Below are 25,512 nucleotides of genomic sequence, written 5' to 3' on the forward strand. Positions count from 1 at the left end.
ATTTTACTGCATCACAAAAATTTGACTTGCTTGAAAATAAAACCTGAACAAAATACAGAAAAAGCATGCAAAAGCCAGCTATTCTATATATAAAGCACAACATCTACTAACAAAACATACCACACTGTATTTCAATTATATGTTAATATCAAATGGCCACAGATGTGTTGGATAAGTTAAACAATTCACTTGTCAAAATGCATGTGTTTCACATGCAACGTCTGGTTAACCACATGCATAACATTGTCACACATACATAAACAAGTGCAAGCAATGTCTCTCTGTGTTTTTTTAAAGGTCTACCACTAGTATGAATGTCGCTTTTTGTGGACGCATTGGTCAAGAGGGCTAAGACGCTTTCCTACGGAGGTGAAGGCCCCTGGTTCGAATCCTGGCTACTCCCATTGTGGTGTGTCCTTAGGCAGGGAACTTTATCACAATTGCCTCAGTCGACCCAGCTGTAAATGGGTACCAGCAAATTGCTGGGGGTAGGTTATAATTGGTTTTAATTGTTCTTAATAAAGGGTCACTGAAAAGCTCTGCAGAGCTTATGTTAATTGTTTTACAAAGCAACGGTTAATAAAATTTACCTTTACCTTAGCTATTGCTTTTAATAATTATGCAAACATTGTGGACAGACGCAAAATCTGCTTGTGTTTATGTAAGGAAATATAGAATACAATTTACAATCATACTCTTTTTATGAGTTTTGTTTCTTTATTTAGGACTTAATACTGTTTTTCAACAGTATTTCAGTTATGTAACTGCAGGCAGTTAACCTAACCAGTGTTCCTGGATTCTGTGCCAGTACAAACCTGTTCTCTTCAAGTAACTGTAACTTCCCCACATGAATCAGCGGTGGAGGACGAATGATTTCAGACATAATGTCTTTTATCAAATTGTCACGGAGAACATACAGCCAGTCCGAGGATTGAACTCATGACCCCGCAATCTGTATATTGACGCTCTACCTTGAGACTGAGATAAGCGGTCAGGTCTTTTTGTTATATATTTAAGAAATATTAAATCTGTTCCTATATTTTATCAGTTAATAAAATATGGGCAGGAGTTTGGAGGCGTAATAATTAAATCACGAGTGCGTAGCATCCATCCAAACGACTGCCCATGTTTTATTAATTGATAAAATTATTGGAACATATTTATTATTTCAATTCTAACAACGCAAATAATTCGCATTTTACAGTACTACATTTTCAGTGCAATACGTCATTCGGGTCGTATGCCGTTACAATTTATCCCCTATGGTTAGAAAGTGTTGCATAGCCAATGGAACGTATAGATATTTGTTTCTTTTTTATCAGAATTTTGAGAAGTACTCATAAATTAGTAATCTAACAGCTCGCAAACTAATTAACAGAATCATCAAATTAGGCGAGTTGACCCTGTGTTACGAGTGACCAGCTTAACTTTTATATGACGTCACATCATTATGACGTCATACTTTATGTCATACATTTATGACGTCACCGCTGAATCATAATTGAGCTAACTGAATTCGCTTGTAGAGATCAGAACGTGTTTACGGACCTACACATAAGTCAGTATGACTTTTTATTATATTTATGTTTCTTGTAATGTTGTTTTCAACTGTTTGGCCCTGAAATAATTCGCATGTAACGGAACTGAAGTAGAATCTATTATGTTACAATCATAGGGGGGTGAAATGTAACAGCCGGCCATATTTTATCGTAGATTCATGTATAGGCGATTTCGCTATATGTTTATATAGCAATTGCTGCGGATCGTGTTTGAATTTCAAATAAAAATGGATTCAAGAAACAACGAGCTAATATATATATATACCCAGAACACCTGAGTATAAATCCATTGTCAAAACTTCAAAAAAACATTCTGACCAAGTTTCATTAAGATTTGGCCAAAATTGTAATCTCTAGAGTGTTAACAGTTAAATTGTTGACGACAACGGACGACAGACACAGGGCGATCACAAAAGCTCATCTTCAGCACTTCGTGCTCAGGTGAGCTAAGAAAAAGCAAACAAAGTGTATGAGTGTATACCTAATATACCTGGCTCTCCTTTATCTTCTAGAACATGGTATTTGTATCCCTCCGCCACCATTCTATTGCGTGCTTTTTTTTCTAGGGAACTATCACCATTTTCATATTCTGTTGCTATATTTCCTACTAGATCACTTTTATCCTCATTCATTGTGGCAACATAACAGTCATGTTTAAGTTAGTTAATGGTTTTTGTTCATAAGGGAATTAATACTGAATTATTATCACTTTGTGCTGTTTCTCTAATAAAACTGTAAAAACAAAACATAATAAGAAATAAAAACATTTAGCTAGAATAGAGCAAAAGTGACAGAAGGCTGTGATGCTGACATATTTTGGATTCGCAAACAACCAGAATTCAATTTCTGTATACAAGGTCTTAACATCTCAATAACAAGAGGGCCATGAAGGCCCTGTATCGCTCACCTGACCTATTGACCTAAAGATCATCAAGATTAACATTCTGACCAAGTTTCATCAAGATATGTTCATAAATGTGGCCTCTACAGTGTTAACTAGCTTTTCTTTTGATTTGACCCCGTGACCTAGTTTTTGACCCAACATGACCCAGATTCGAACTTGACCTAAAGATCATCAAGTTTAACATTCTAAGTTTCATGAAGATACAGTCATAAATGTGGCCTCTTTAGTGTTAACAAGCTTTTCCTTTGATTTAACCTAGTGACCTAGTTTTTGACCGAAGCTGACCCAGGTTTAAACTTGACCTAAAGAGCATCAAGATAAACATTCTGACCAAGTTTCATTAAGATATGGTCATAAATGTGGCCTCTACAGTGTTAACTAGCTTTTCCTTTGATTTGACCAGGTGACCTAGTTTTTAATCCTACATGACCCAGATTCAAACTGGACCTTAAGATCATCAATATTAACATTCTGACCAAGTTTCATGAAGATATAGTCATAAATGCGGCCTCTACAGTGTTAACAAGCTTTTCCTTTGATTTGACCTGGTGACCTAGTTTTTGACCCCAGATGACCCAATATCAAACTCATCCAAGACTTTATAAGGATAACATTCTGACTAAGTTTCATTAAGATTGGGCCAAAATTGTGACCTCTAGAGTGTTAACAAGCTTTTCCTTTGATTTGACCTGGTGACCTAGTTTTTGACCCCAGATGACCCAATATCGAACTCATCCAAGATTTTATGGAGGGTAACATTCTGACCAAGTTTCATTAAGATTGGGCCAAAAATGTGTCCTCTAGAGTGTTAACAAGCTTTTCCTTTGATTTGACCTGGTGACCTAGTTTTTGACCCCAGATGACCCAATATCGAACTCGTCCAAGACTTTATGGAGGGTAACATTCTGACCAAGTTTTATTAAGATTGGGTCAAAATTGTGACCTCTAGAGTGTTAAGCTTTTCCTTTGATTTGACCTGGTGACCTAGTTTTTGAACCCAGATGACCCAATATCGAACTCGTCCAAGATTTTATGGAGGGTAACATTCTGACCAAGTTTCATTAAGATTGGGCCAAAAATGTGACCTCTAGAGTGTTAACAGTCAAATTGTTGACGACGGACGGACGGACGGACGGACGATGGACGACGACGGACGCCGGACACAGGGTGATCACTAAAGCTCACCTTTGAGCACTTCGTGCTCAGGTGAGCTAAAAAACAAGACAGTGAACAGTTATTGCAGTAGCAATACAGAAGTCCCCTACTGATATAAAACTTTTAATTTCAATAGCGACCTTGACCTAGGATTGACCTAGAAGAATATATCACGTACCTGACACATTGTCTCATCATGGGAGTTAACTCAGATAATCAATCAATGCAAATAAAAGTTATAGGGCAGAAACAATTTTTACTTGACCTTCAATAATGACATACAAGCATATGTCATGTATGTGCATCATCTACACATTGCCCTCTATACACATACCAAGTTTTATGAACCTATTTGGAATACTTTTTGAGAAGTTGCAGGATCCAGATTTACAGATGGACTGACAGACGGAGGCATTCCAATAATTCCCTCTGGTATTCCACCGGTAGGGGAAACAGAAAAACTGCTGCTTCACAAGGTTTTCAGTGTCAGTCTATATAATAATGATTATTGTAATACTGTTGAGTGTTTTCCATTTGAAAGCAACAGTTACTGCATTCTCATTGTTAAACATATAAATGTGACTCTTACATAAACTTAACATGTTGTTTTTATTATTCGGAATTTGTTTGCAAAATCAAAATTGCAGCAATTTCTGCACACATCTTAATCTTTTTATCTATGTTGTTTACCACTTAGCTTATCAATTACAAATGCTGTAAGCTATATCCGCATGCTAAAAGTTTACTGCTATATTTATAGCTTCTCAGTGACAAATTTTGTAAGTGGTCCTTGTAAGGTTTCTTTGTTTTTTTTATTCAAAACTCTAACTTCCCTATTTATATTAATTTGTTTGCTTGTTACATTGTACATATATACATAATAGGTTAAACATCATTTTTCAAAAAGATCCATTTATGAAACTGCACATTCACAGGTACTAAACAGTGCCTGTGGTACCACCTGTGCGGACGAGGAATGAAAGCACTTCACTTCCGGTACTGCAGGTACTTCGCCAATGTTTACAAATCAAGCGAGACTGGTGAGTGATTTTTGTCATTTTGTTACTGCTTGGAGCATTTTTTCACAAATCGGGGAATGTAGCGGGGTGTAGATGTATCTTATGTACATATCCATGCTAAATTTTGTGGCAAATGATCCATTTCCTAGAAACGCAAGGACAAATAAGTTGAGAATGAAACGTGAATTTTTTCACATCAGTGACTGTTTAGACTCATTTCTTTTCGCTGACCCAAACCATATCGTCTCTGCCAGCATAAATTATATCTATATATGACATGCGATCTGCCAAAACATAAAATGTGTCCAGAAAATTCCGAATTTAAACGTTATGCCGATTTTGGAAAAGTGCCACAGGCATTTCAATGATGCTGCAGCCCCTTCGAGGTGCCACAGGCACTTCTCGAAGTATCTGGGCATAAATTTGGCCCATAACTAACCAAATCTCCTAATAACTTGCAATATTTGCATTTCTATTTTTAGCTATAGCAGCCCCCACCCTAAAGGGGCTAAGTGCCCCCGTTTTAACCAAAACAAGAGAAAATCTTATAATTATGCTTTAGACCAGGTTAGATCCATCATGTGATTCATGAAAAGAAGTTGTTTTTAAAAAATTCTATTTACACGGGTACTAAACAGTGCCTGCGGCACTGCCTGTGCCGACGAGGATTGAAGGCACTTCGCTTCCTGTACCGCAGGTACTTCGTCAATGTTTACAAAACGAGCGAGATCGGTGAGTGATTTTTGTTATTTTTATCATTTTGTAACTGCATGAAGCATTTTTTCAAAAATCGGGGAATGTAGCGGGGTGTAAATGTATCTTGTCTACATACCCATGCTTAAATTTGTTGCAAAAGATCAAATTCCTAGAAACGTAAGGACAAATAAGTTTGGAATGAAACGTGTTTTTTTCACATCAGTGACTGTTTAGACTCATTTCTTTTCGCTGACCAAAACGATGCCGTCTCTGCCGTCGTAAATCATATTTATAAATGACATGTGATCTGCTAAAACATAAAATGTGTCCAGAAAATTCCGAATTTAAACGTTATGCCAATTTTGAAAAAGTGCCGCAGCCCCTTCGAGGTGCCGCAGGCACTTCTAAAAGTTTCATAAATTTGGCCCATAACTAACCAAATCTCAAATAACTTGCATTCGTACGATTATATTTTATATTCACAAATATAAAAAAGTATAGCAATCGGTTTAACTTCGCGGGTAATCTTAAACTCTAGTACACGATTGTTCCAGTCAGTTAATTTCCCAAACATTATGCTTTTTTGAAAATTGCCTTCTCTCTCCGTCCTATGCTGCCCGATATGTTATTCTTTTTTTTCAAAGTTTTGTTTGCAGGAAACGAATAGGTTTTTAAGTACATGTAAAAATTCTCCTGTTTGATCGTTTATGAGCTATACTTATATAAGTTCTCCATTTTTCTGAAAACATTTTTACAATATATATATATATATATATATATATATTTTTTTTTTTTTTTTTTGTAGATATACTTAACATTTCCAGGCAACATTAGGCTATTAAAATAACTACAGAAAATTTCAACATCAATATAGTTTCGGATTTTATACCGAAATAACTGTCTAGCTAGTAAGTGTTAGCTGTCCACAATGGGCTCTTACACAAATGGTATCGTGATTATAATGTGAATCATCGCAATAATATTTACAGGAAACTTCTGACTATTGAGACTCTTATTAGAAAACTTCGCTTTATCACGGTAAGTTCTTGAGGTATCGCGACAGCTACCTGCCTAACTCATGGCAGAGGTTATAATGCAGTAATTCGGCCAAAACTGTGCTTCCGTGGTGTGTCTCTAGTAAATAGATCCTAAGTTTTCCATTTTTCGCGCAATTGCGCGTAATTCGGGAGCCAAATGAGCATTATTTCACTCGTGGACTGAATTTTAAATAAAATAGGACACTTTTCATGCTAATACTCGCATGTTTTCCAGTTGTTTTACATAAAAACAAAGTAGGGTTTTTATTCTGCTGACCGCTTTCTGAAATGCGGCAATATGAGGGTACCTGACTTCAGTTGACTTGCATTTCACTGCATACTATTAAACATCCCTTTTTCTTTTCGTTTACTTGAAGGAAATGTACGGGTATCTTGTGGAAAATAGGTCTACGACGGAGTGAAAATCTAGAAACTGTAACAAAATTGTTCTGAAGTAGCTGAATTTTATCTGAAAATTTTTATTGGTATATAGCCTATACCACCATAATGGATTGATATTTAAAGCGTTACAAAGGTTTGGTCCCTTTTATTTTACAACTATAAAGTCAATTTACTACAGTATCATGGGTGCATTTAGTTTCTGCCCTTCTGTTTCTCTGTCACAGTCTTCCATTTGTCTAGTTTCGGCCAAATTTATGTCCCGATACTTTTTGAAAGTGCCTGCGGCACCTGGAAGGGGCTGCGGCATCGTCGAAATGCCTGCGGCACTTTTCCAAAATTGGCATAACGTTCAAATTCGGAATTTTCTGGACACATTTTATGATTTAGCAGATCACATGTCATTTATAAATATAATTTACGACGGCAGAGACAACATCGTTTGGGTCAGCGAAAAGAAATCGAGTCTAAACAGTCACTGATGTGAAAAAATCACGTTTCATTCCCAACTTATTTGTCCTTACGTTTCTAGGAAATTGATCTTTTGCCACAAATTTTAGCACGGATATGTAGATAAGATACATCTACACCCCGCTACATTCCCCGATTTTTGAAAAAAAATGGTTCATGCAGTAACAAAATGACAAAAATGACAAAAATCACTCACCGATCTCGCTCGTTTTGTAAACATTGACGAAGTACCTGCGGTACAGGAAGAGAAGTGCCTTCAATCCTCGTCGGCACAGTCAGTACCGCAGGCACTGTTTAGTACCCGTGATTTAGCTGTAATGGCAACCAAAAAAGGACCAAGTGAAAGACCAAGATAAGTGTAATTCTGATCAGTTATAGGTTTCTGCAAATTGTGGAAGACTGATGACTGACAATGGACACCGGACCATCTGCCTAATAGCTCTGTCACCTAACAAAGGAAAGAATTACTTTGAAACTATATGTTTTTAGTACTATTATCTCTGTGAAGTAACATTTTGTTCTGTCAGTGGGATGAAACTAAAGTCCCCATGCAGACAGTTATATTAGTATATTTAACTAACATAATTATATTTGTATAAATTCCTCTTGATGTTTTAGGTGTAATGCTGATTCAAAAATATTTACGCACAGTGTACCTGAAAGATTTCATGTCTATACTCTTAACACCACACACATAAAACACTTTGAAAGTAACTTAAATCAACTAAAAATGAAATGATTTAAACCATATAGACACAAAAAGTAAAAATCCATTGAAATCTACAATGATACAAAAACATGTTCACCAATATTTAATCCAGCCGCAAAAAATTATTTCCTGTTTGTTATTTTACTCCTCTTACTTGAAGATTAAACCTGCAGTGTTTTATATCCTGATCTGAATACACATTACTCCATTAAACCTATTTTACATTTGAAAAAGCAATAAATACAGGATCCATTTTGAAAAATACACCTTAAGTATATCCTTTCATAAACCTCAATTTTGTTTACCACATACCACCTCAACAGTATGAATTATAATATAAATAAATTAGTATAAGTACTATCTATATGTACAACTTAAAAAGGTCATCATTGGACAAAACTGATAGTAATTTCCTACATTATATGTCACAAATTTCTACAATTTATATCCTAGTTTTCCATAACCTTAATATAGCAACTGTTCAACCATTTCATGCATTATAATACTGACTGTATATTATATCTACAGGCTATATTTATACTGTGACTGTTTAAATACAGGTGTTTTCATCTGAAACAGAAATTTAATTACAAAATTTGTTTTTTCCAATCAATGTACTTGGTTGAAATCAAATGATATGTTATTGTGGTATGTAAATTTAGATTCAAACAACATTTTTGACAGACTGGAGGGCTAGATCAACAGGTACAGATCATAAGGCCATGAGTTAGATCCCGGGCATGGATTATGTTCTCTGTGACAATTAGACAATGTTTGTACAAAATCATTCATTCAATGCCAAGAAGTTAACAGATACATGTGAAGAAGATATCACATATATGTGGAGGAGAAATACAGATTCACATGGAGAAGTTATCAGATACATGTACTTGAATGACATATTAATATTGCATTTAAAAAGTGACTATCACTTGTATACATGCATTTAATCTAAGTCCTAGCTCCTATCGACAAAAACTTACTGATTTCAATCACAAAATGCCAACAAGGCTGTCAAATTCAAAATGACCTCTTTGTTAAAGGCTGGAACCAGTTGAGGTCTGCCAATCTGAAGGCATAAAGCTTATTGTGACATTTTAAAGGTAATGAAGGAGAAATTCTTTAAATACATGCCTATTTTTGATGTTACTAAATTCAATTATTGACTTTAAGTTAGAATGTGACATAGTCTTTTTGTCCTATATAACCAGTATTTGGATATTCAATGTAATCATTATTATTCATGGGGGCTAATGTTTGTGGATTTTGCTATTGAGTCAATCTACAAAATCAAATCTCGACAAACAAGTAAAATTCCCATTTCATTTTTACATACTAAAATTAAAATCCACAAATTCCTACCCCAGAAAATAGCTATTCTTAATCAAAACAATGCAATTTTATGCCCACAATATTAAACAATTTCAGCGTATTTATAATAAGTGTAACTGTAAACTTGTACCTTGTTTAATATAATTTTATGAGAAATAGCATCTGCAGATACATCACAATAATAATTGAGCCGTGCCATGAGAAAACCAACGTAGTGGGTGTGCGACCAGCATGGATCCAGACCAGCCTGCGCATCCGCGCAGTCTGGTCAGGATCTATGCTGTTCGCTAACAGTTTCTCCAATTCCAATAGGCTTTAAAAGCGAACAGCATGGAGCCTGACCAGACTGCGCGGATGCGCAGGCTGGTCTGGATCCATGCTGGTCGCACACCCACTATGTTGGTTTTCCCATGGCACGGCTCATATGGTTAAAGCTAAAGCAAGCACATGCCCCACAAAATAAAAAGTTAAAAATGCTATTAACATGCAGCTACAGTGTAGGATATCAACAGTAAAACTAAACAATATATCTCCATGCACATTGTCACAAACAAGGTATTTATTCCTTATATATAACATCTTACTGAAAGTTTAAATATAGGGCTTGGCATCTATTACAAAATTTAATTTATTAACATGTTCTGCAAAAAAAATGTGTACTCTTTTCTTTACATTAAGTGTGATATAACAAACATTACTGCATAACAAGAGCTGTCTGTTGACAGCATGCTCGACTATTTGAAGAACTGATGTAAGTATGGGGTCAAAATATTACCAGCCATTTTCAAACAAAAGAAGAAATTTTCAAAGTCTCGAAGGCATATATATTAAACAGTTTAGACAAAATATAGAATGGTATGCCAAACTTAACTAATTTCTATGTCAAAAAAGGGCCATAACTGAGCCAAAATCCTTGTCCTAGCTATGCAGTCTTGCCTACAAAATAAATAATGTTTACTATAATGGTTAAAAAGTGGTCAATGATTTAAAGCCATATGACAAACAGGTTAGACAAAATATGGACTGGTACGAAAAATTTAACTGATTTCCAAGTGCAAAAAGGACCATAATAAAGTCAAAACAGTTGACAGAGTTATGTACTCTTGCCTACTGATAGAGATCATGATGATAAACAAGCGTTCAAAGTTTCAAAGCCACATGTCAAATAGTTTTGACAAATGTGGACTTGTACGAAAATTGAACCAATTTCTAAGTCCAAAAAGGGCCATAATTCAGTCAAAATATTCAACAGAGTTACGACTCTTGCCTACAGAGAGACTGTTATAACAGACAAGTGATAAAAGTTTCAAAGCCATATGTCAAACAGTTTACATGAAATATCTAATTGGTACGAAAAACTTAACCAAGATTTGTAAGTGAAAAAGGGCCATTATAAATTCAAAGTCAATGATGGAATTTTATCCTGTCTAAAGCTGGACATTGTGGTGGTACGCAGGTGTTGGAAGTTTCAAAGCTTTATCTAAAAAAGTTTGTGTCAAAATGTAGACTAGTCTGGAAAACTTAACCAAGGTGTGATGCCGACACCGTCGCCATGGTGAATAGGATAGCTCTTTTTATTCTTCAAATAGTCGAGCTGAAAATAATAACTTTTCCTATCTATTCAACACATTCCACAAAATGTCCTACAAATTCAACAAATCAACAAGACTAGTGTGTACCTTTTACTTCAAGACGATTTGGCCTCAGATACTAGAAATGCAACACCATTAAATTTCATGAAAAGTGTTTACCATAAATCTGTTATGTTCCACAAAACTTTCTTAAGTACTAAAGTAATCAAGTGTATCTTTTCCTTAAAATAAATTTATAATAATATGATCTACAAAAAATTGCTCAACTTTTCCTATAAATTTCTACATATTTTCCACAAAAAATCCTAGAAATTTACAAAATCCACAATTATATCATTTACCTTTTCCTATAAATTCCACATGATCATCATCAACACTGTCATTGTCTAGCTCGGAATCATAGTCAACCTGCTGATCTGCGTCAAGCGTGTAATAACGGCTGTCCCCAGATGCTACACGACTGTTGAACGATCGCAGTGGCTGTATTGCTTCCTTATCTACCAAGTCTAGCGGCTGCCATTCTGAGTGCTTCGGCTTCATTCTTCAGCACTAAACAAAAATTTCAAAAGATACTTCCATGAATACATTTGTATTATGTATTTTCATAGTAGCTTTTTTAAATTCAAACCATTTAATATTCCCTAAACAGATTCATTCATATGTATCTTAGACATCTCTTAATGTTGTTTTTCCTTAAGCAGTTTTGTAAATTAAGAAAAAAATTTACAGGTGTAAATAGGTTTGTTTTATTTGCCGGGTTTAAAGTGAAACTGATACTCACTGTGTATGGGATATCCAGGTATGTAAATTACATTAATACATGTAAACATTATGAAAAAGGAAAATATTTTTCAAAATTATGTTTGTCAAAATTACAATGTCAGGATATAGTGTTTAACCTTTAGCATGCTAGATAAATTGTCCTCTGCTGGAAATGTCGTCTGCTAAAATTGTAAAGTTCATTCAATTTGCTCCAAAATTGGAAGAAATATTGTCAGAGTAGCAAACAGCTTGGAACCTGATCAGACGCCGATTTAATCGGCGTCTGATCTGGTTCCAAGCTGTTTGCAAAGGCTGTTAAATTCGCCTGCAGCAGGCTAAGGGTTAAAACTACAGATGGCATTCCTTAAAACATGAGTCTTCTCCACTCTTCAAAGTTCAACACAGAAAATTTAAGTCATTTTAGGCATAGGTGGAAACCTGGGTCGTATCATCAACCTTCAAAGTAAACAACCTTAACCACTCGGCCATGAAGGCTCCCCTTTAAAAGATGAGTCATCATAAAATCTTTGAAAGTTACATGACTATAGTTTAATTCAGCAGATCAGACAAAGTTCTGGCTGGCTTCTTCATACCAAAGATGTGAAAAATGGTACTGTTACAGGCATACAGACACTAAATAGAAAAATGGCGTGAAAAAAAATGGTAGTCGCATGATGGCGGATACAAATAGTCCTCAGTTTTTTTGCTGTGTAGAGCTATTTTCCTTATTTTCTTTGCAATTTTTTTGGTAAAATCACATGACAGATTTATGCTTGACATGTAGATAGCATTTTGATCATGAAATAACAACATGACAAAAATTTTCATGGAAACTTAGATCATACACCACCAGTATAATTTGGGGTCTCATTTTTTAGCTGATTTTGCAGTTTGTGTGTTTGACTGAAATTATTTTTCTTGCATCAACCCCCACTTTTCTTTTGATTTTTATTTAGCACCGACAATATTCTTCAAGAAAATGTAGTTTACAGACATTTAAAATGGGTCCTGATGTGAGCTGCGGCCATTGGAAATAGGTCAATTTTATATAGAATAAAGAACAATAACTATTTAGTGTGTTATAACCTACAGAGCTCCATTCCTTCAAACCCTTGGCACTTAGTAATTTGAATAAAGTTTACATTTACGTTACAGTTGCTAGAGGCAAAGTGAAGACAAAAATGCTTAAACTGCAAAATCACTAGTATCATAACTATATTATTGCCACTGGACATAATGGGAGTCTGTTTCAAGATCTTAATGTTCCTTGAAAAATACAGGTACTTAGATGTGAAATTGGGGTTAAATAGTTTATGTTCCTTTTTGATGTTGACAGTTAAGAAAAAGGAACTGAGGGAATCTCTCCAAACTGATCCAGACTGCTAAATATTTATAAAAATAAACAAAGTAGTAATATGCGGAAAACCGAGTGTTACAAATTTTATTCCTGATCATGATACATGTATCTAAGCCTCCCAGCAGCTCAGCTGCAATAACCACTGAAACACACATTGTCTCCATCCTTCGTAAATACCTTATAATGTATAAGTCATGCAATTAAAAACTAACTTCTAAGTGTATTTAAATGTTTGTTTTTATCATCTTCCAGTATTTCTGAGTAATTTGGCACAAATCCAAAGCAATAACCCACCACTGACTCTGTTTCCCATTTGCAATTGTGTGTGTTTTTGTCAAATTGAACCTTTCGTCTGTGCTCCTTCAAACTGCTGTGACCACTCTGTAACTGATGTTGACTTTTTGGGTTTGTATTGTTGCTGTAATCCAGCTGTTTTAACTTAACCTTGACTTCATGTGACTTCAGTCCCATACAGTGAGAAGACAATGTTAATGATCTTTCAGTTTTTTTAAAAGACACCTTTAGAAATGATAAAGGATACAAATCGAAAATATATAATCATGACAAAAATAAATCAGAATAACAATGAATCTAATTAGCAGGAAATATTTGAGCCGTGCCATGAGAAAACCAACATAATGGCTTTGCGACCAGCATGGATCAAGACCAGCCTGCGCATCCGTGCAGTCTGGTCAGGATCCATGCTGTTCGCTATTAGTTTCTCTAATTCCATTAGGCTTTGAAAGCGAACAGCATGGATCCTGACCAGACTGCGCGGATGCGCAGGCTGGTCTGGATCCATGCTGGTCGCAAAGCCATTATGTTGGTTTTCTCATGGCACGGCTCATTTATTCGTCTACCACTGATTAAATTTAATTGATACTTTCAATTCTGGAACAAAATGGTGGTTCGGCATGTAAACATTCAGCATTAAAATGATGAAGCACCTTTTTCTGGATAATATTGGATTGTAAATCAATTTAATCTTGCAAAGTGAAAGCAAAGCTATTTCTTTTCATCAGGGTACAATGTTAACTGACTTTATCATGTGTGTCAAATTGAATATATGCTATACTGCTTTGATAGTATCCATTTAGACATCGAAAAAAGCTTTCATAGTATAACAAGAGCTGTCTGATGACAGCGCGCTCGACTATTCGAAGAATTGATTGAAGAATGGGGTCAAAATATTTCCACGGATATTCAGACAAAAGAAATAAATAGATTAGACAAACAATGTTCCTGTATTACTTTGATTTTGATAAGTCTTGCACTAAATGGCAATATATGAGCCAATTTCAGTCCAAAAAGGGCCATAATTCAGTCAAAATAGTTATGCACTCTTGCCTACAGATGTAAATCATAATGATAAGCAAGTGTTTAAAGTTTAAAAGCCATATGTCAAATAGTTTTGACAAAACATGGACTTGTATGAAAACAGAACCAATTTCAAAGTCCAAAAAGGACCATAATTCAGCCAGAATAGATGACAGAGTTAATATGTTCTCTTTCCTAAAGATAGAGACTATTATACTAAACAAGCGATAAAAGTTTCAAAGCCATATGTCAAACACTTTACAAAAAATATGAACTGGTACGAAAAACTTAACCAAGATTTCTAAGTCAAAAGGGGCCATAATTCAGCCAAAATCCCTGATTAAGTTATGTACTCTTGCCTATAACTGGACATGGTGTTGGGTAAACAGGTGTTGAAAGTTTCAAAGCTTTATCTCAAAAGACTTTGTCTAAATATGAACTGGTACCAAAAACTTAACAAAGATTTCTAAGTTGAAAGGGGCCATAATTCAGCCAAAATCCCTGATGGAGTTATGTACTCTTGCCTACAACTGGCCATGGTGATGGTAAACAAGTGTTGAAAGTTTCAAAGCTTTATCTTAAAAGACTTTGTCAAAATATGAACTGGTACGAAATATTAACCCAGATTTCTAATTAAAAAAGGGCCATAATTCAGCCAAAATCCTTGATGGAGTTATGTGCTCTTGCCTATAACTGGACATGGTGATGGTAAACAAGTGTTGAAAGTTTCAAAGCTTTATCTCAAAAGACTTTGTCTAAATATGAACTGGTACGAAAAACTTAACCAAGATTTCTAAGTCGAAAGGGGCCATAATTCAGCCAAAATCCCTGATGGAGTTATGTACTCTTGCCTATAACTGGCCATGGTGATGGTAAACAAGTGTTGAAAGTTTCAAAGCTTTATCTTAAAAGACTTTGTCAAAATATGAACTGGTACGAAAAACTTAACCAAGGTGTGACGCCGACGCCGTGGCGAGTAGGATAGCTCTACTTATTTTCGAATAGTCGAGCTAAAAATGTGAAATGCCAGAATATCTGAATATTGAAAGTCAGAATACTGAATGTCAAATGACAACTTTTAAATGTCTGATTATCACTGATTATTTAGTGACTGAGCGTTCCATGTGAGATTATTTCAATTCGTTCGAGATATCCACACCAAGCTGTAATTGCTGAGGTGACAGAGCATGATAACTTGTGACTGTCCTGTTGCGTCCAAACTTATTCTGCATATTTCTGTTAGGAAATCTCCAATGAAATCTTTAGCTTCTTGTATTCTGTATCTTCTTATAAATATCTTGTATCTAACTCATTTGGAGTTTCTACATAACTATCATAATGTTTAATTTATTGGAGCAAGTAAATCTGACCAATATTATATGACTTTTTTGGAGTTCATAACATCTTCAGTAAAATGCAGATACAGGTAAGGCTTAGATGTTAGATCACAAAATAAGCCATCCCGATAAGCTTTAAAATAAGCAGGGCTATCCATATCCTAGTTCTGGCTACAATAACTAACTAAAACTTAACAAACTGCAATGATGAGCAAAATATTGCAGACAATGGTATACTCATTTGAATTTTTGTGTATAACCCATTTTCAAAAGGTTCTGCATGGTTAGTTGTATGTCAGGTCAAAACAAACATGGATTAATTATTAAATTAAAGTAAAAGATGAGTTTGTGGCATTCGATTTGATTAAATATTAATAAAAAATAGTGCTACAGATTTCTGATGCAATATTTGGTTAGGTTTTAATAGGAGAGATCATGTTTGTATCAAATCCATTGTATTTTATTAGGGAGTCAGTGGCGCAGTGGTAAATAGCAGGTTGGACTACAACGCCAGCGTTCCGGGTTTGGTTCCCGGTCGTGGCTGATATCCCGACTAGTGTTCAGTGCTGGGTAATTTACTTAAATTGGTACTGTTTCCAGCAGTATCAGCCTAGACTGGATGCTGGGGAGGTAAATATGGTGGGGTCTTTCGTCCACTACGCACGTTAAACAAGAAACTTTACTTTACCTTTCTGTTTTTAGAACTGATAAGACAATGATCGGGTGGGCAGAAGCCGAACCTCCATATTTTTTGTAAACAGAGATGTTTTTCTAATGGCCTAAACTTTCTTAAAACACAAATTATATCAATAATATTTTGATCAATGGAAAGGTTATAAAACAAGCAATTTATTTCGAAATAAAATGCATTAATTACGAATGCTTAACTCACAGTGTTTTTCTAAGTTTTGAACATCACTACGCAGCTATTAAAATCATGTCATTTAAAATTGTTATTCATTTATAAAAGATATTTGAATACGAAAATACAAAAATCGTATTTCAAAACTTTTTGAATTTTGAAAATCCATAAATGAGCGAAAAAGTTATTAAAAATTCTGTTCCCATACATAAACAATGTAAAATTAAAACGTTTGTTTTGCCCACCACCAGATAAACAGGTATTAATGAGTGACGTCACCAGTGGGTCAAGTATACACTGCCTGTGGTTTATGTTTTCTGTAATAATGTATGTTTATGATATTATGTCTGTCTCGTATTGTCCTCCGTAGTCATGTTTATTGTAATTAGTTCTTAATCGTCTTCCGTAGTCTAGTTGTCGTATGACATGTTTTGCCATTATTCTTCATCCAATACACCTCATATAAACCGATATCCAATAGTCCAGTCTTTACCCACATCACTTATTCATAGTTCACTAACTATAATAAATAACCACATGGATGGGCCTCTCTTCTAATTTTACATTTCCCAGCTAAATTGCACAACGCATGCGCACTTGGAATGAAATATTGATGGCGAAGGCCACAGATTTTGTCACTGACAAATAAATTATTATACTGGCTCATATTTGTGTATTTCCAGCCCCGTAATCCCTTGACCCAAGTCTTGAACTCATATGAGCAGAACCAAAACCAGTAATTCAGCCTGGGTAATTCTGGACTGCAACATGAGCATATTACATCTCTGAAGCTTAATCATGGAATTGTTTTAAATAGGCAGTGGCTAGGTAGCTGGTTCCGACTACCTAGACTAAAGGTCTAGATAGCCGGCTCTACATATATATACATATCATATATGAACAGGTAAGTCAAGGTAGTCGGTTTTAATAAAGTTTGTTATAAAGGATCATTATATGAGTTAAATAAATTACATTTTTGTGACTTCTTATTTACTATTTGTGATTTACTAGTTTAGTTTGCCTATTTACGCACTCGTATCATATCGACCGATATTTTGTTACGTTATCAACAAATGATCAGTGTGTTATCGTCACTGGCGTGTTTAAATGGCATGTTTATAAATTAAAAGTAACATTTTTAATGAATTTCTGTAGTTTTGTTATAAATTGAAAAAAAAAAAAATTTTTGGTAGATGATTTCTATTGTCGGCGATCCTTTAGAATTAGGTCTTTTGATATGTACATGTAATTATCTTTTACATTTCACATTTATCACGCTACCTTAGAATAAAGAGCTCATATGTTTAAACAAACAATTAGAACCAATCAAGATCATTGACTTACAGACAAATCGGCGAAGAAATTAGTCAATAATTAGTTAATTAAAGACCCACATAGAAGTGCGAAAGTGATGATCACTTAAAATTTTCACTTAAAAAAGGCACTAGGAATGATCAAACGCCGTTATGTTCAGTAGAGCTGCATCATTTAATGTACGATGATGCTTTTTGTTTTGCCTTTTTATAACAGTGACTGTTTGTTTTGTTTTCTTTTAAGAATGAATCACTGTATCTCGAATATGTATCGAGTATGTTTTAACATAACAAAATATCCGCCAATATGATATGAGTGCGTAACTACAGCAAAATAAACAGGTGAAAGACATCAAAAGAAATGTAATTTATCTAAGGAAGTGGCTATTCCTACGGTCCCATAAGAATAGCCTCACAGGCTATTCCTACGGCTCTCCTGTAAGAATAGTGAAATAGCCCGCAGATGGCTATTCCTACGGCTCTAAAGACAGCTTTGTATGAGCTTTTTATTATTCTACATGATGAAAAATTTATTACTTTTTGACCTGGTTACTAACAGTTCATTGGATAATTATATTTATATCCTTTATTCTGTTAATCTAGATTTTTTAGTTAGACATTGTGAAAATATTCTTAACATGTGTTAAAATCTATGCATACAATAAACAAACATATAAATTACAAAAGTGTGCAGGGCTAGCGCTGGGCTGAAAAAAGTCTGAGCCAAATTTTTACGCCACGGATCGAAGAGGCTCGCATGCCCATTCTATGTCCATGACAGGGCTTTGGTAGGGTTCACAGGGGGCTTTGCCCCCTGAAGCTTTTGAGCTTTAAGTTATATCCAAACAAACAAAACATATATAATAATTTTTGTGAAATTATATCATTTTTAAGTCTATGTTGTGTGGCTTCTTTAATAAACTTAGCTATCTTAAGAAGCAGCTTAGCATTTTTTTGAAGACATTGAATAATTAGTTTTCTGAATAGTCAGTGGGCCATTGTGTATTACTATTACCGAGGTTCTTCTTTCTAAAATCTGTATATGCCTCTTTCTCGTAATTCCGAGCCTTCTCATTGATCCGAGCTTTTGGAAAATTTGCACTTGCAGCTATTTCCTGTTTCTAAATTTTATGTATGTTGTGGCAAATCAAATGACAGTTAAACAAAAATAAAAAGACACTAGTATTACTTGCATTAAAATAGAAATATACACAACAGAAAATTTTTGCACAAAATTTGCTTATCTAAAATCACTGGGGTACTATATAACCTTCTTACAGAAAACAGAAACCACTTATTTTAAAACTTTTTCGTCCGCAAACACAATAATATATCTTTTCTTAATTTTAAAAAAGAACTTTTTCAAAAAAAGCCTTATTTTTTCAGAGCTAGTACAAATGATAGCAAGTCTTGATTCAACGAGAAAGAATCTGGCTGTTTCAGAGGGTTAGGGTCATCATGTGAAAGTCTGGATTATTCATTTACAACAATCCTTAGAATTTTTCTTCATGGGGATTTTTTAAGTTTAGATGTTGGAGTATCAAACTATAGCAGAAACTCTTTCGAAACTTAAAACTGTTACTGACCAGCACTGAAATACCGGTTAAGGGGCTCGGAATAACGAGAACAGGGCATACAGTTGGTTCGCCGGTTCCGACGTTTCGCCGGTTCCGAAGAATTCGGAATTAATATCGAGTAAACAATAAGATATCAGTGATCAAACTTTTGCTTTATTATCCTCAATTAACAAGTAACTATTCCTAGAAATTTCATCTCTCGGAGTTGTTTTAAAGTTAAACAAAATATGAATTATATTGCGCCAAATGTGTGTAAATTGACGGTGTCCAAGTGACGCGTTTTGAAAGAAATTTTTACACGAAGCAGTTATTTTTTGTAAGAAACAAATTCCATTTCTTTTTTTTATCAAATTGTACTTTTATTTTGTCTGTATTTAACACAGAAAAAAATCTTGGAAAAAAATCTTCAGAAGTTACTAAACATGTGTATTTTACAACGTATCTCTTTTCTCCAGTTCCGACGGATGTGTTGATGAAATGCCATATAGAAGAGGTATCCAGAGGGGGGATCAAAAAACAGCTGATTCCATTATTCTTTGCAAAGCATATGTTAAAAACATTCACTTGCCTTCTTGAATTAAAGTCTAATGAGCCAGTCTGCTTTCAAGCTTGTCTGTTTGTCTGCCTGTGCAGTATTTACAAATGTTAAAATTGTAATATCACCTGACATATATTTGCTATGCTACTATAGGCATTGTAACACATTTGTAATATTTTTAGTTTTAGATGTCATGTCCAATTGCAGCAGAACCCCTCCACCTCTACACTGGTCTGCACAGAGTATCATTATTAAAGCTACACAAAAGAAGCCATTAAAAGTGATAAAGAAAATCACATTGGAAGGCTGTCAGTATTGATTTTTAAGTTATATATGAATAAATATCATAATGGTAGTTTTGTAACTATAGCATCCAAGGATATAGACTTCCATGATTTGAGATTTCTGAGAGGACTATATAGGTCTAAATGATGAAGTATCAGTAGAAAATATAAATTGTCAAGGACCTGTATTTCAATGTTTTCTTGAAAGAAAGAAAAATGACATTATATTTGTGACAATGTTATTTCTCCATTTTATATATTACCATATAGGGATTTCCATTTAGATTGTGTTATTTCCATTTGTGATGACATTCTAGCCAAAGTTTGTTTCATACTACCTTATTCATGCTATATAATTTATATCAACTTTGCTTTATGTAAATGACACTGTCACAGGTAGAATTTTAAACATGTTTTCGCGGCTGTAAATGATATGTATGAAATAAAGGCATTATACACATGTAAAACAAGTGGTTTTTATTCTTGAAATACATAAAACATTGCATCCTCAGATTCCAAAAACAGCAGACTAAAGCCATCTTCATAGCCCCCATGTTCATGAGTATCTGGTTTATTATTAAACATACTTCAATTAGCATTTCATAGACCATGGATGAAAGCTCTGGCATGACTGTTGCTTCTCATTGGACCTTTTTTTACTGACAAAGCCGCCATATCCTTTTTTAATATATTAAAATTCACATTTGAACTGACAAACAGGAATTGAAGTGTTTAAAATTTTAAGATTCAGCTGACAGTCTTTACTGAGCTGGGTCTTCCATGCATGCTTGATGTGAACCCTTTAATAGCTGGCATCCATACCAAAGCAAAACAGCATTATCTTAATACATATTTGTATTAGATATATTACAAACCTACCTTTCACAAAGTGTTCATTGTTGCTTTTATCTAATAATAGTCTTACTGTATATTCTTACAATTTTTATTGTCATCTCAAACATAATTTTCTATGGGGTTGTTTTTTCCAAGATGATATAATAACAGAACAGGCTTTCATATATATTTTGATGTGTACTTTGATTTGTATTTTGCACTTCTGAACACTTACCGTATTTTCCCGAATTAAGGCCCCCCCTCTAATTAACGCCCCCCACCCATTTTGAAGGGTAAAAAAGTCAACAAGAACGGGAAAAAAATCACCTACCTCATTTTTATAAGTCCATATAATAAGTAATTTACAGTACTGAAGTCCAATGTATTAAAAATTAAACACACTTTTAAACAGTCCATGTACCGTGAGTCCAAAACATTTGTACTAAGTACGGTACGTATCCAATCTTCAAACAGAAAATTAATTTAAACAGTATTTGTTTTTACACCACTCGCGCACACAGGGCCCTCCCTACATTTTGGGGGATTGGGGCCGGGGCCCTTGGAGGGGGGAATTTCGCGTCGTTTTCAAGGGAGGGGGGAATTCATTCTGGAGATATGACATCAGATCATAACCCCTTAAATTAAGGTCAATTGAGTATTACAGATATCAAACTAATGTGAATATATCTGAAGTATTGTACAGAACATAATCTATTGAAAACAGGCAACTTTTATTTTCTTTTATTAAATCAGTTAGGTGACATCCAATCGAGGTTCACATGTCGTCATTAACGGAAGCACTAGCAGTATCCACGGACATTGTCTCAGCAGCAGCCGGAGCAGGGCTTCCCTTCATCGTATCTACCTGATTGTGCATGTCTGGCCCTGATGAAACAGCGGTGTCCGTGACAGTAGTTTGTTTTTTTAGAGCATGCTGCTTAAAAAGCAAATCTATTTTTGCGCATTTCGCCCCAGTTGCATCTGTGATCGTTTTACTGTATGATGTGCATTATGCAACATTTTTTTCAAAGGGAAGTAATTTTGCATACACGCATCCGGGGAACTGAAAAACGAGCGTATTATACGGATCAGTAAAACCAGGGGTTCCACTAGACCTGAAAACCCAAGAGTCCCGGGACCCTTGGGTCCAAATTTTGAAGGGTCCTTTTTCAAAATACAAGAGTCCTGCCCCAACACATCGATACAATTGACTATATTTTCTTATAAAGTAATACTACGTAATTAATAGCTACTACAACCAAGAACATGTTACAGCATAATAACAATTTCTGTTTCAGGTCATATAATCTCATATTGTAAATAAATTTTTATCAAAATTCATTTTAATTTGATGAGGTTTTTCTTCAATATTTTTGTTTGTTAGCAGAAAAGTGCTAAAAGTTAGTAAAACACTCTGTAAAAATGTATCCAAAAACGTACTATCCGGATACTGGTACACTTTTGGAATGTCGTCTGAAATGTTGTTTTTTGCCAGTTAATTGGTCCACTAAGGTAAACCAGAGATAGTTCCTCAAATAATGATGCTACTTTTCATTAAAAATTGCATTGAAAGTCAAGTTTTTTTAGTGAATTTTGGAAAAATTGCATATGTGATCGGGTGTAATTAGAATCGTGAATGGACATTCTAAACTTATTTTTACTTTCCAAATTCATTTAAATTTGTGGATTTTCTCGTTGAAGTTAAGGTACAATCATTAAACAATGATCTAATTTAAAGTTTGCATGAAGAAATCTTGCAGGACACTTTTCACATGCTCGGTAATCAGCTGGTCGCTTAATTACGATAATTTAATAATTGGCGCCTTTTTTGACAGTATGCAGGCTCAATACGGGTAACGCTTTATCAATTAATGTTAACACTTCATTGATTCATTACCTATGTGCACTCGCCGTGACGTAAAGAAAAATCAGCGTGGCATGTCCACAGGATAAAGGGCGGGAATTTAGCAGAAGATCAAAGGCAGGAGGGCATGACCGCGAGTGTTTATTTTGAATACACGTGTTTATCGTGGACATAGTTTTACTTCAGGAAATGACTGATAAGAGGAAGGATTATCAAAGGAAAATGTCTCCGGGTCCCGAGTGACGCACAGGCAATTATCATGCCGGGTCCTTTGAGCGTCTTTTGAAAATCTCCCGGACATGGGCTCCTAAGACTATCGGGTATCGATTTTTTTCTTGATTTTTTTTTTCTTTCAAGGGGGAATTTTTCTATACTTGGGGGGAAAAAAACATACTATTTCGAGGGGGGAATGGGGCCGAATTTCGGCCCCAAAAATCGGCAAACGAGGGCCCTGGCACATGCTTCCTGCCGACTTTAAACAAACTTTCAGCAAATGTGTTTACGATATACCCTTTTCTTCGGCAGTTTTAAGAACTTTTAATTCAAAAGCAGGCACAGCAGCGTGTCAAACCATTGACATTGTGTATTGCGCTATTAGCTACCCGCATGTACTAAGGAAAATGTTATCGGAGTACACAGCTGTTTGGGTCATGACGTAATGTGTAGTGTCGCGAGCGTGTCAAAAAGCTAGACATGGAATACACGAGGTACCGTATTTAAATGCATAAAAGACACACTGCATTAAATTGGATGCCAAATAATTACGTTCTGGGGGGATTAAACAACACAGAAACACTTTACAGCTAGTTTGAACGATGTTTTAAAGTTTTGTAAAAAATTTCATTTTTTATTTTTTTACTTCAAATAAACGCCCCCTCTTTCGAAAATGTAACGCCCCCGGGGGCGTTAATACGGGAAAATACGGTAAGAGTGTTGAGCTATCTTAAATACTTTGTAAGTTTCCCTTCGGGTGCCCCTCGCTTAATTTACACGGAAGTATAAAAATACGACGGAACCGGCGAACACACAACGGAACCGGATAAATCGGCTGCAAGTAACTTCATCTGTTTTTTGTAAATACCGATATATTTGACAGTAAATAAATATTGATTTTAATAAAGGACTTAACACCTAATAATATGTATTGTAATATTTACAGTGCAAATCGCTCTCTTTAATTTACGCGCATTGTTATAAAATGTCCGTCGGAACTGGCGAACCAACTGTACTGAGTGTAGGACAAAATCCCCTGCGATCTGAAGGACATAATTTTTGAGAGCGTATTCCACTGCGTATCACTATATGGAAAAAATACACGTTATTGCATTTCGACAGTATTATAGATCTACATACGGGTCTGTCATAATATTTAAATGTTTACCTGCACATTTTAAATAGATTTTCGCCAGCAGCGTCTACTGAAAACGGCGGTGCACGAACAAAGGGAAGCAATTCTGTCTGATATATGTGCTAAATTCTGGATGTCGGAACAAATCCGGAATAACTTAGTATCTTTTTTAAGTATTTAAAACTATAAAAAAAATACGGAATGACTTTTTTATTCTTCTCTCCTGTGTCTCAGAACCTTACACGGTGTACGTTTCTCATAACAAGAAGGCCATTATGATCGTATACAAGGTTACATGGCAGCTGTGTTGATGGACCTTTCAAAGGCCTTTGATTGCCTACTTACTTGTATTAAAATGTAAGCATTATGGTTTGTCTGAAACAGCTCAAAGAACAGGTTACTTAACAGGTAGAAAACAGTGTGTCAAAATTGGTGATAAACTTAGTACTTTCAAAACGATTGTCAAAGGCGTTCCCCAGGGTTCAATCCTTGGCCCCCCTTTTCTTCGATATTTTTATCAATGATAAGTTCTATTTTTATTTTGGATAAGATAAGATAAGATAAGATAAATTTTATTTTTTATTTTGATCTTGAGGGAGTTAAAATTAAATGTAAAGACGAGGTTAAACTTCTAGGTGTTACTTTTGATTTCAAGTTGAATTTTAATACACTCATAGCCAATATATGTAAAAAAAAGCCGGCAGACAATTAAATGTCATGAAAAGAATTTGGTAGAAATATAAACAAACTTGGGATCGACAATGTATTACTCCTTCATTATGTCAAACCTGAACTATTGTCCTCTAACATGGCATTTTACAGGAGAGACCAATACAAAGAAAATTGAAAAATACAGGAAAGAGCATTACGCTTTATCTATGATCATAGTTTACTACAGCGTTCTGGACTGCCACCCCTTAAGGTCACACGGATGAGAAGTATTTCAAAATTTTAAATAAACAGGGACCAGGTTATATGCATGATCTTACATCTTTCAAAAATTCTAAATTTATTTTATGGTATGCAAACTGTGTGGAGCTTCCTCAAACTAGAACTGAAAGGTATGGCAGAAACTCTTTCCGCTACTCGGCAGCCAAGATGTGGAACTCACTGGCGGACTCATTCAGACGGTGCTCATCGATCAGCCAGTTAAGATCCCTGATTGGAAGTTGGAGTGGAACTGTGTCATTGCTCTGCATGCGCCGGGTAGGGTGGCCTGCACCCTGGCTGGTGAATAATATCATGG

The 25,512-nt window shown here is 35.1% G+C and overlaps 1 protein-coding gene across 8 annotated transcripts in view; it reads right to left on the reverse strand.

Annotated features, from left to right (window-relative positions):
• LOC123548643 (endothelin-converting enzyme 1-like) overlaps positions 1 to 24,375 on the reverse strand; it is a 73,215-nt gene extending 48,840 nt beyond the window's left edge. Inside the window, exons 1-2 of one of the 8 annotated variants that reach the window (XM_053546282.1) lie at positions 24,300 to 24,375; positions 11,215 to 11,422 (exon numbers count right to left, since the gene is read on the reverse strand). In XM_053546282.1, coding sequence (XP_053402257.1) covers positions 11,215 to 11,413 — 199 coding nt within the window. In that variant the 5' untranslated portion in view covers positions 11,414 to 11,422; positions 24,300 to 24,375. The other 7 variants (XM_053546285.1, XM_053546287.1, XM_053546288.1 and 4 more) reach the window with 7 other exon arrangements.
• Positions 24,376 to 25,512: the final 1,137 nt, after the last annotated feature.

This window comes from Mercenaria mercenaria, chromosome 6, assembly GCF_021730395.1.
Source record: "Mercenaria mercenaria strain notata chromosome 6, MADL_Memer_1, whole genome shotgun sequence".
Taxonomy (NCBI): Eukaryota; Metazoa; Mollusca; class Bivalvia; order Venerida; family Veneridae; genus Mercenaria; species Mercenaria mercenaria.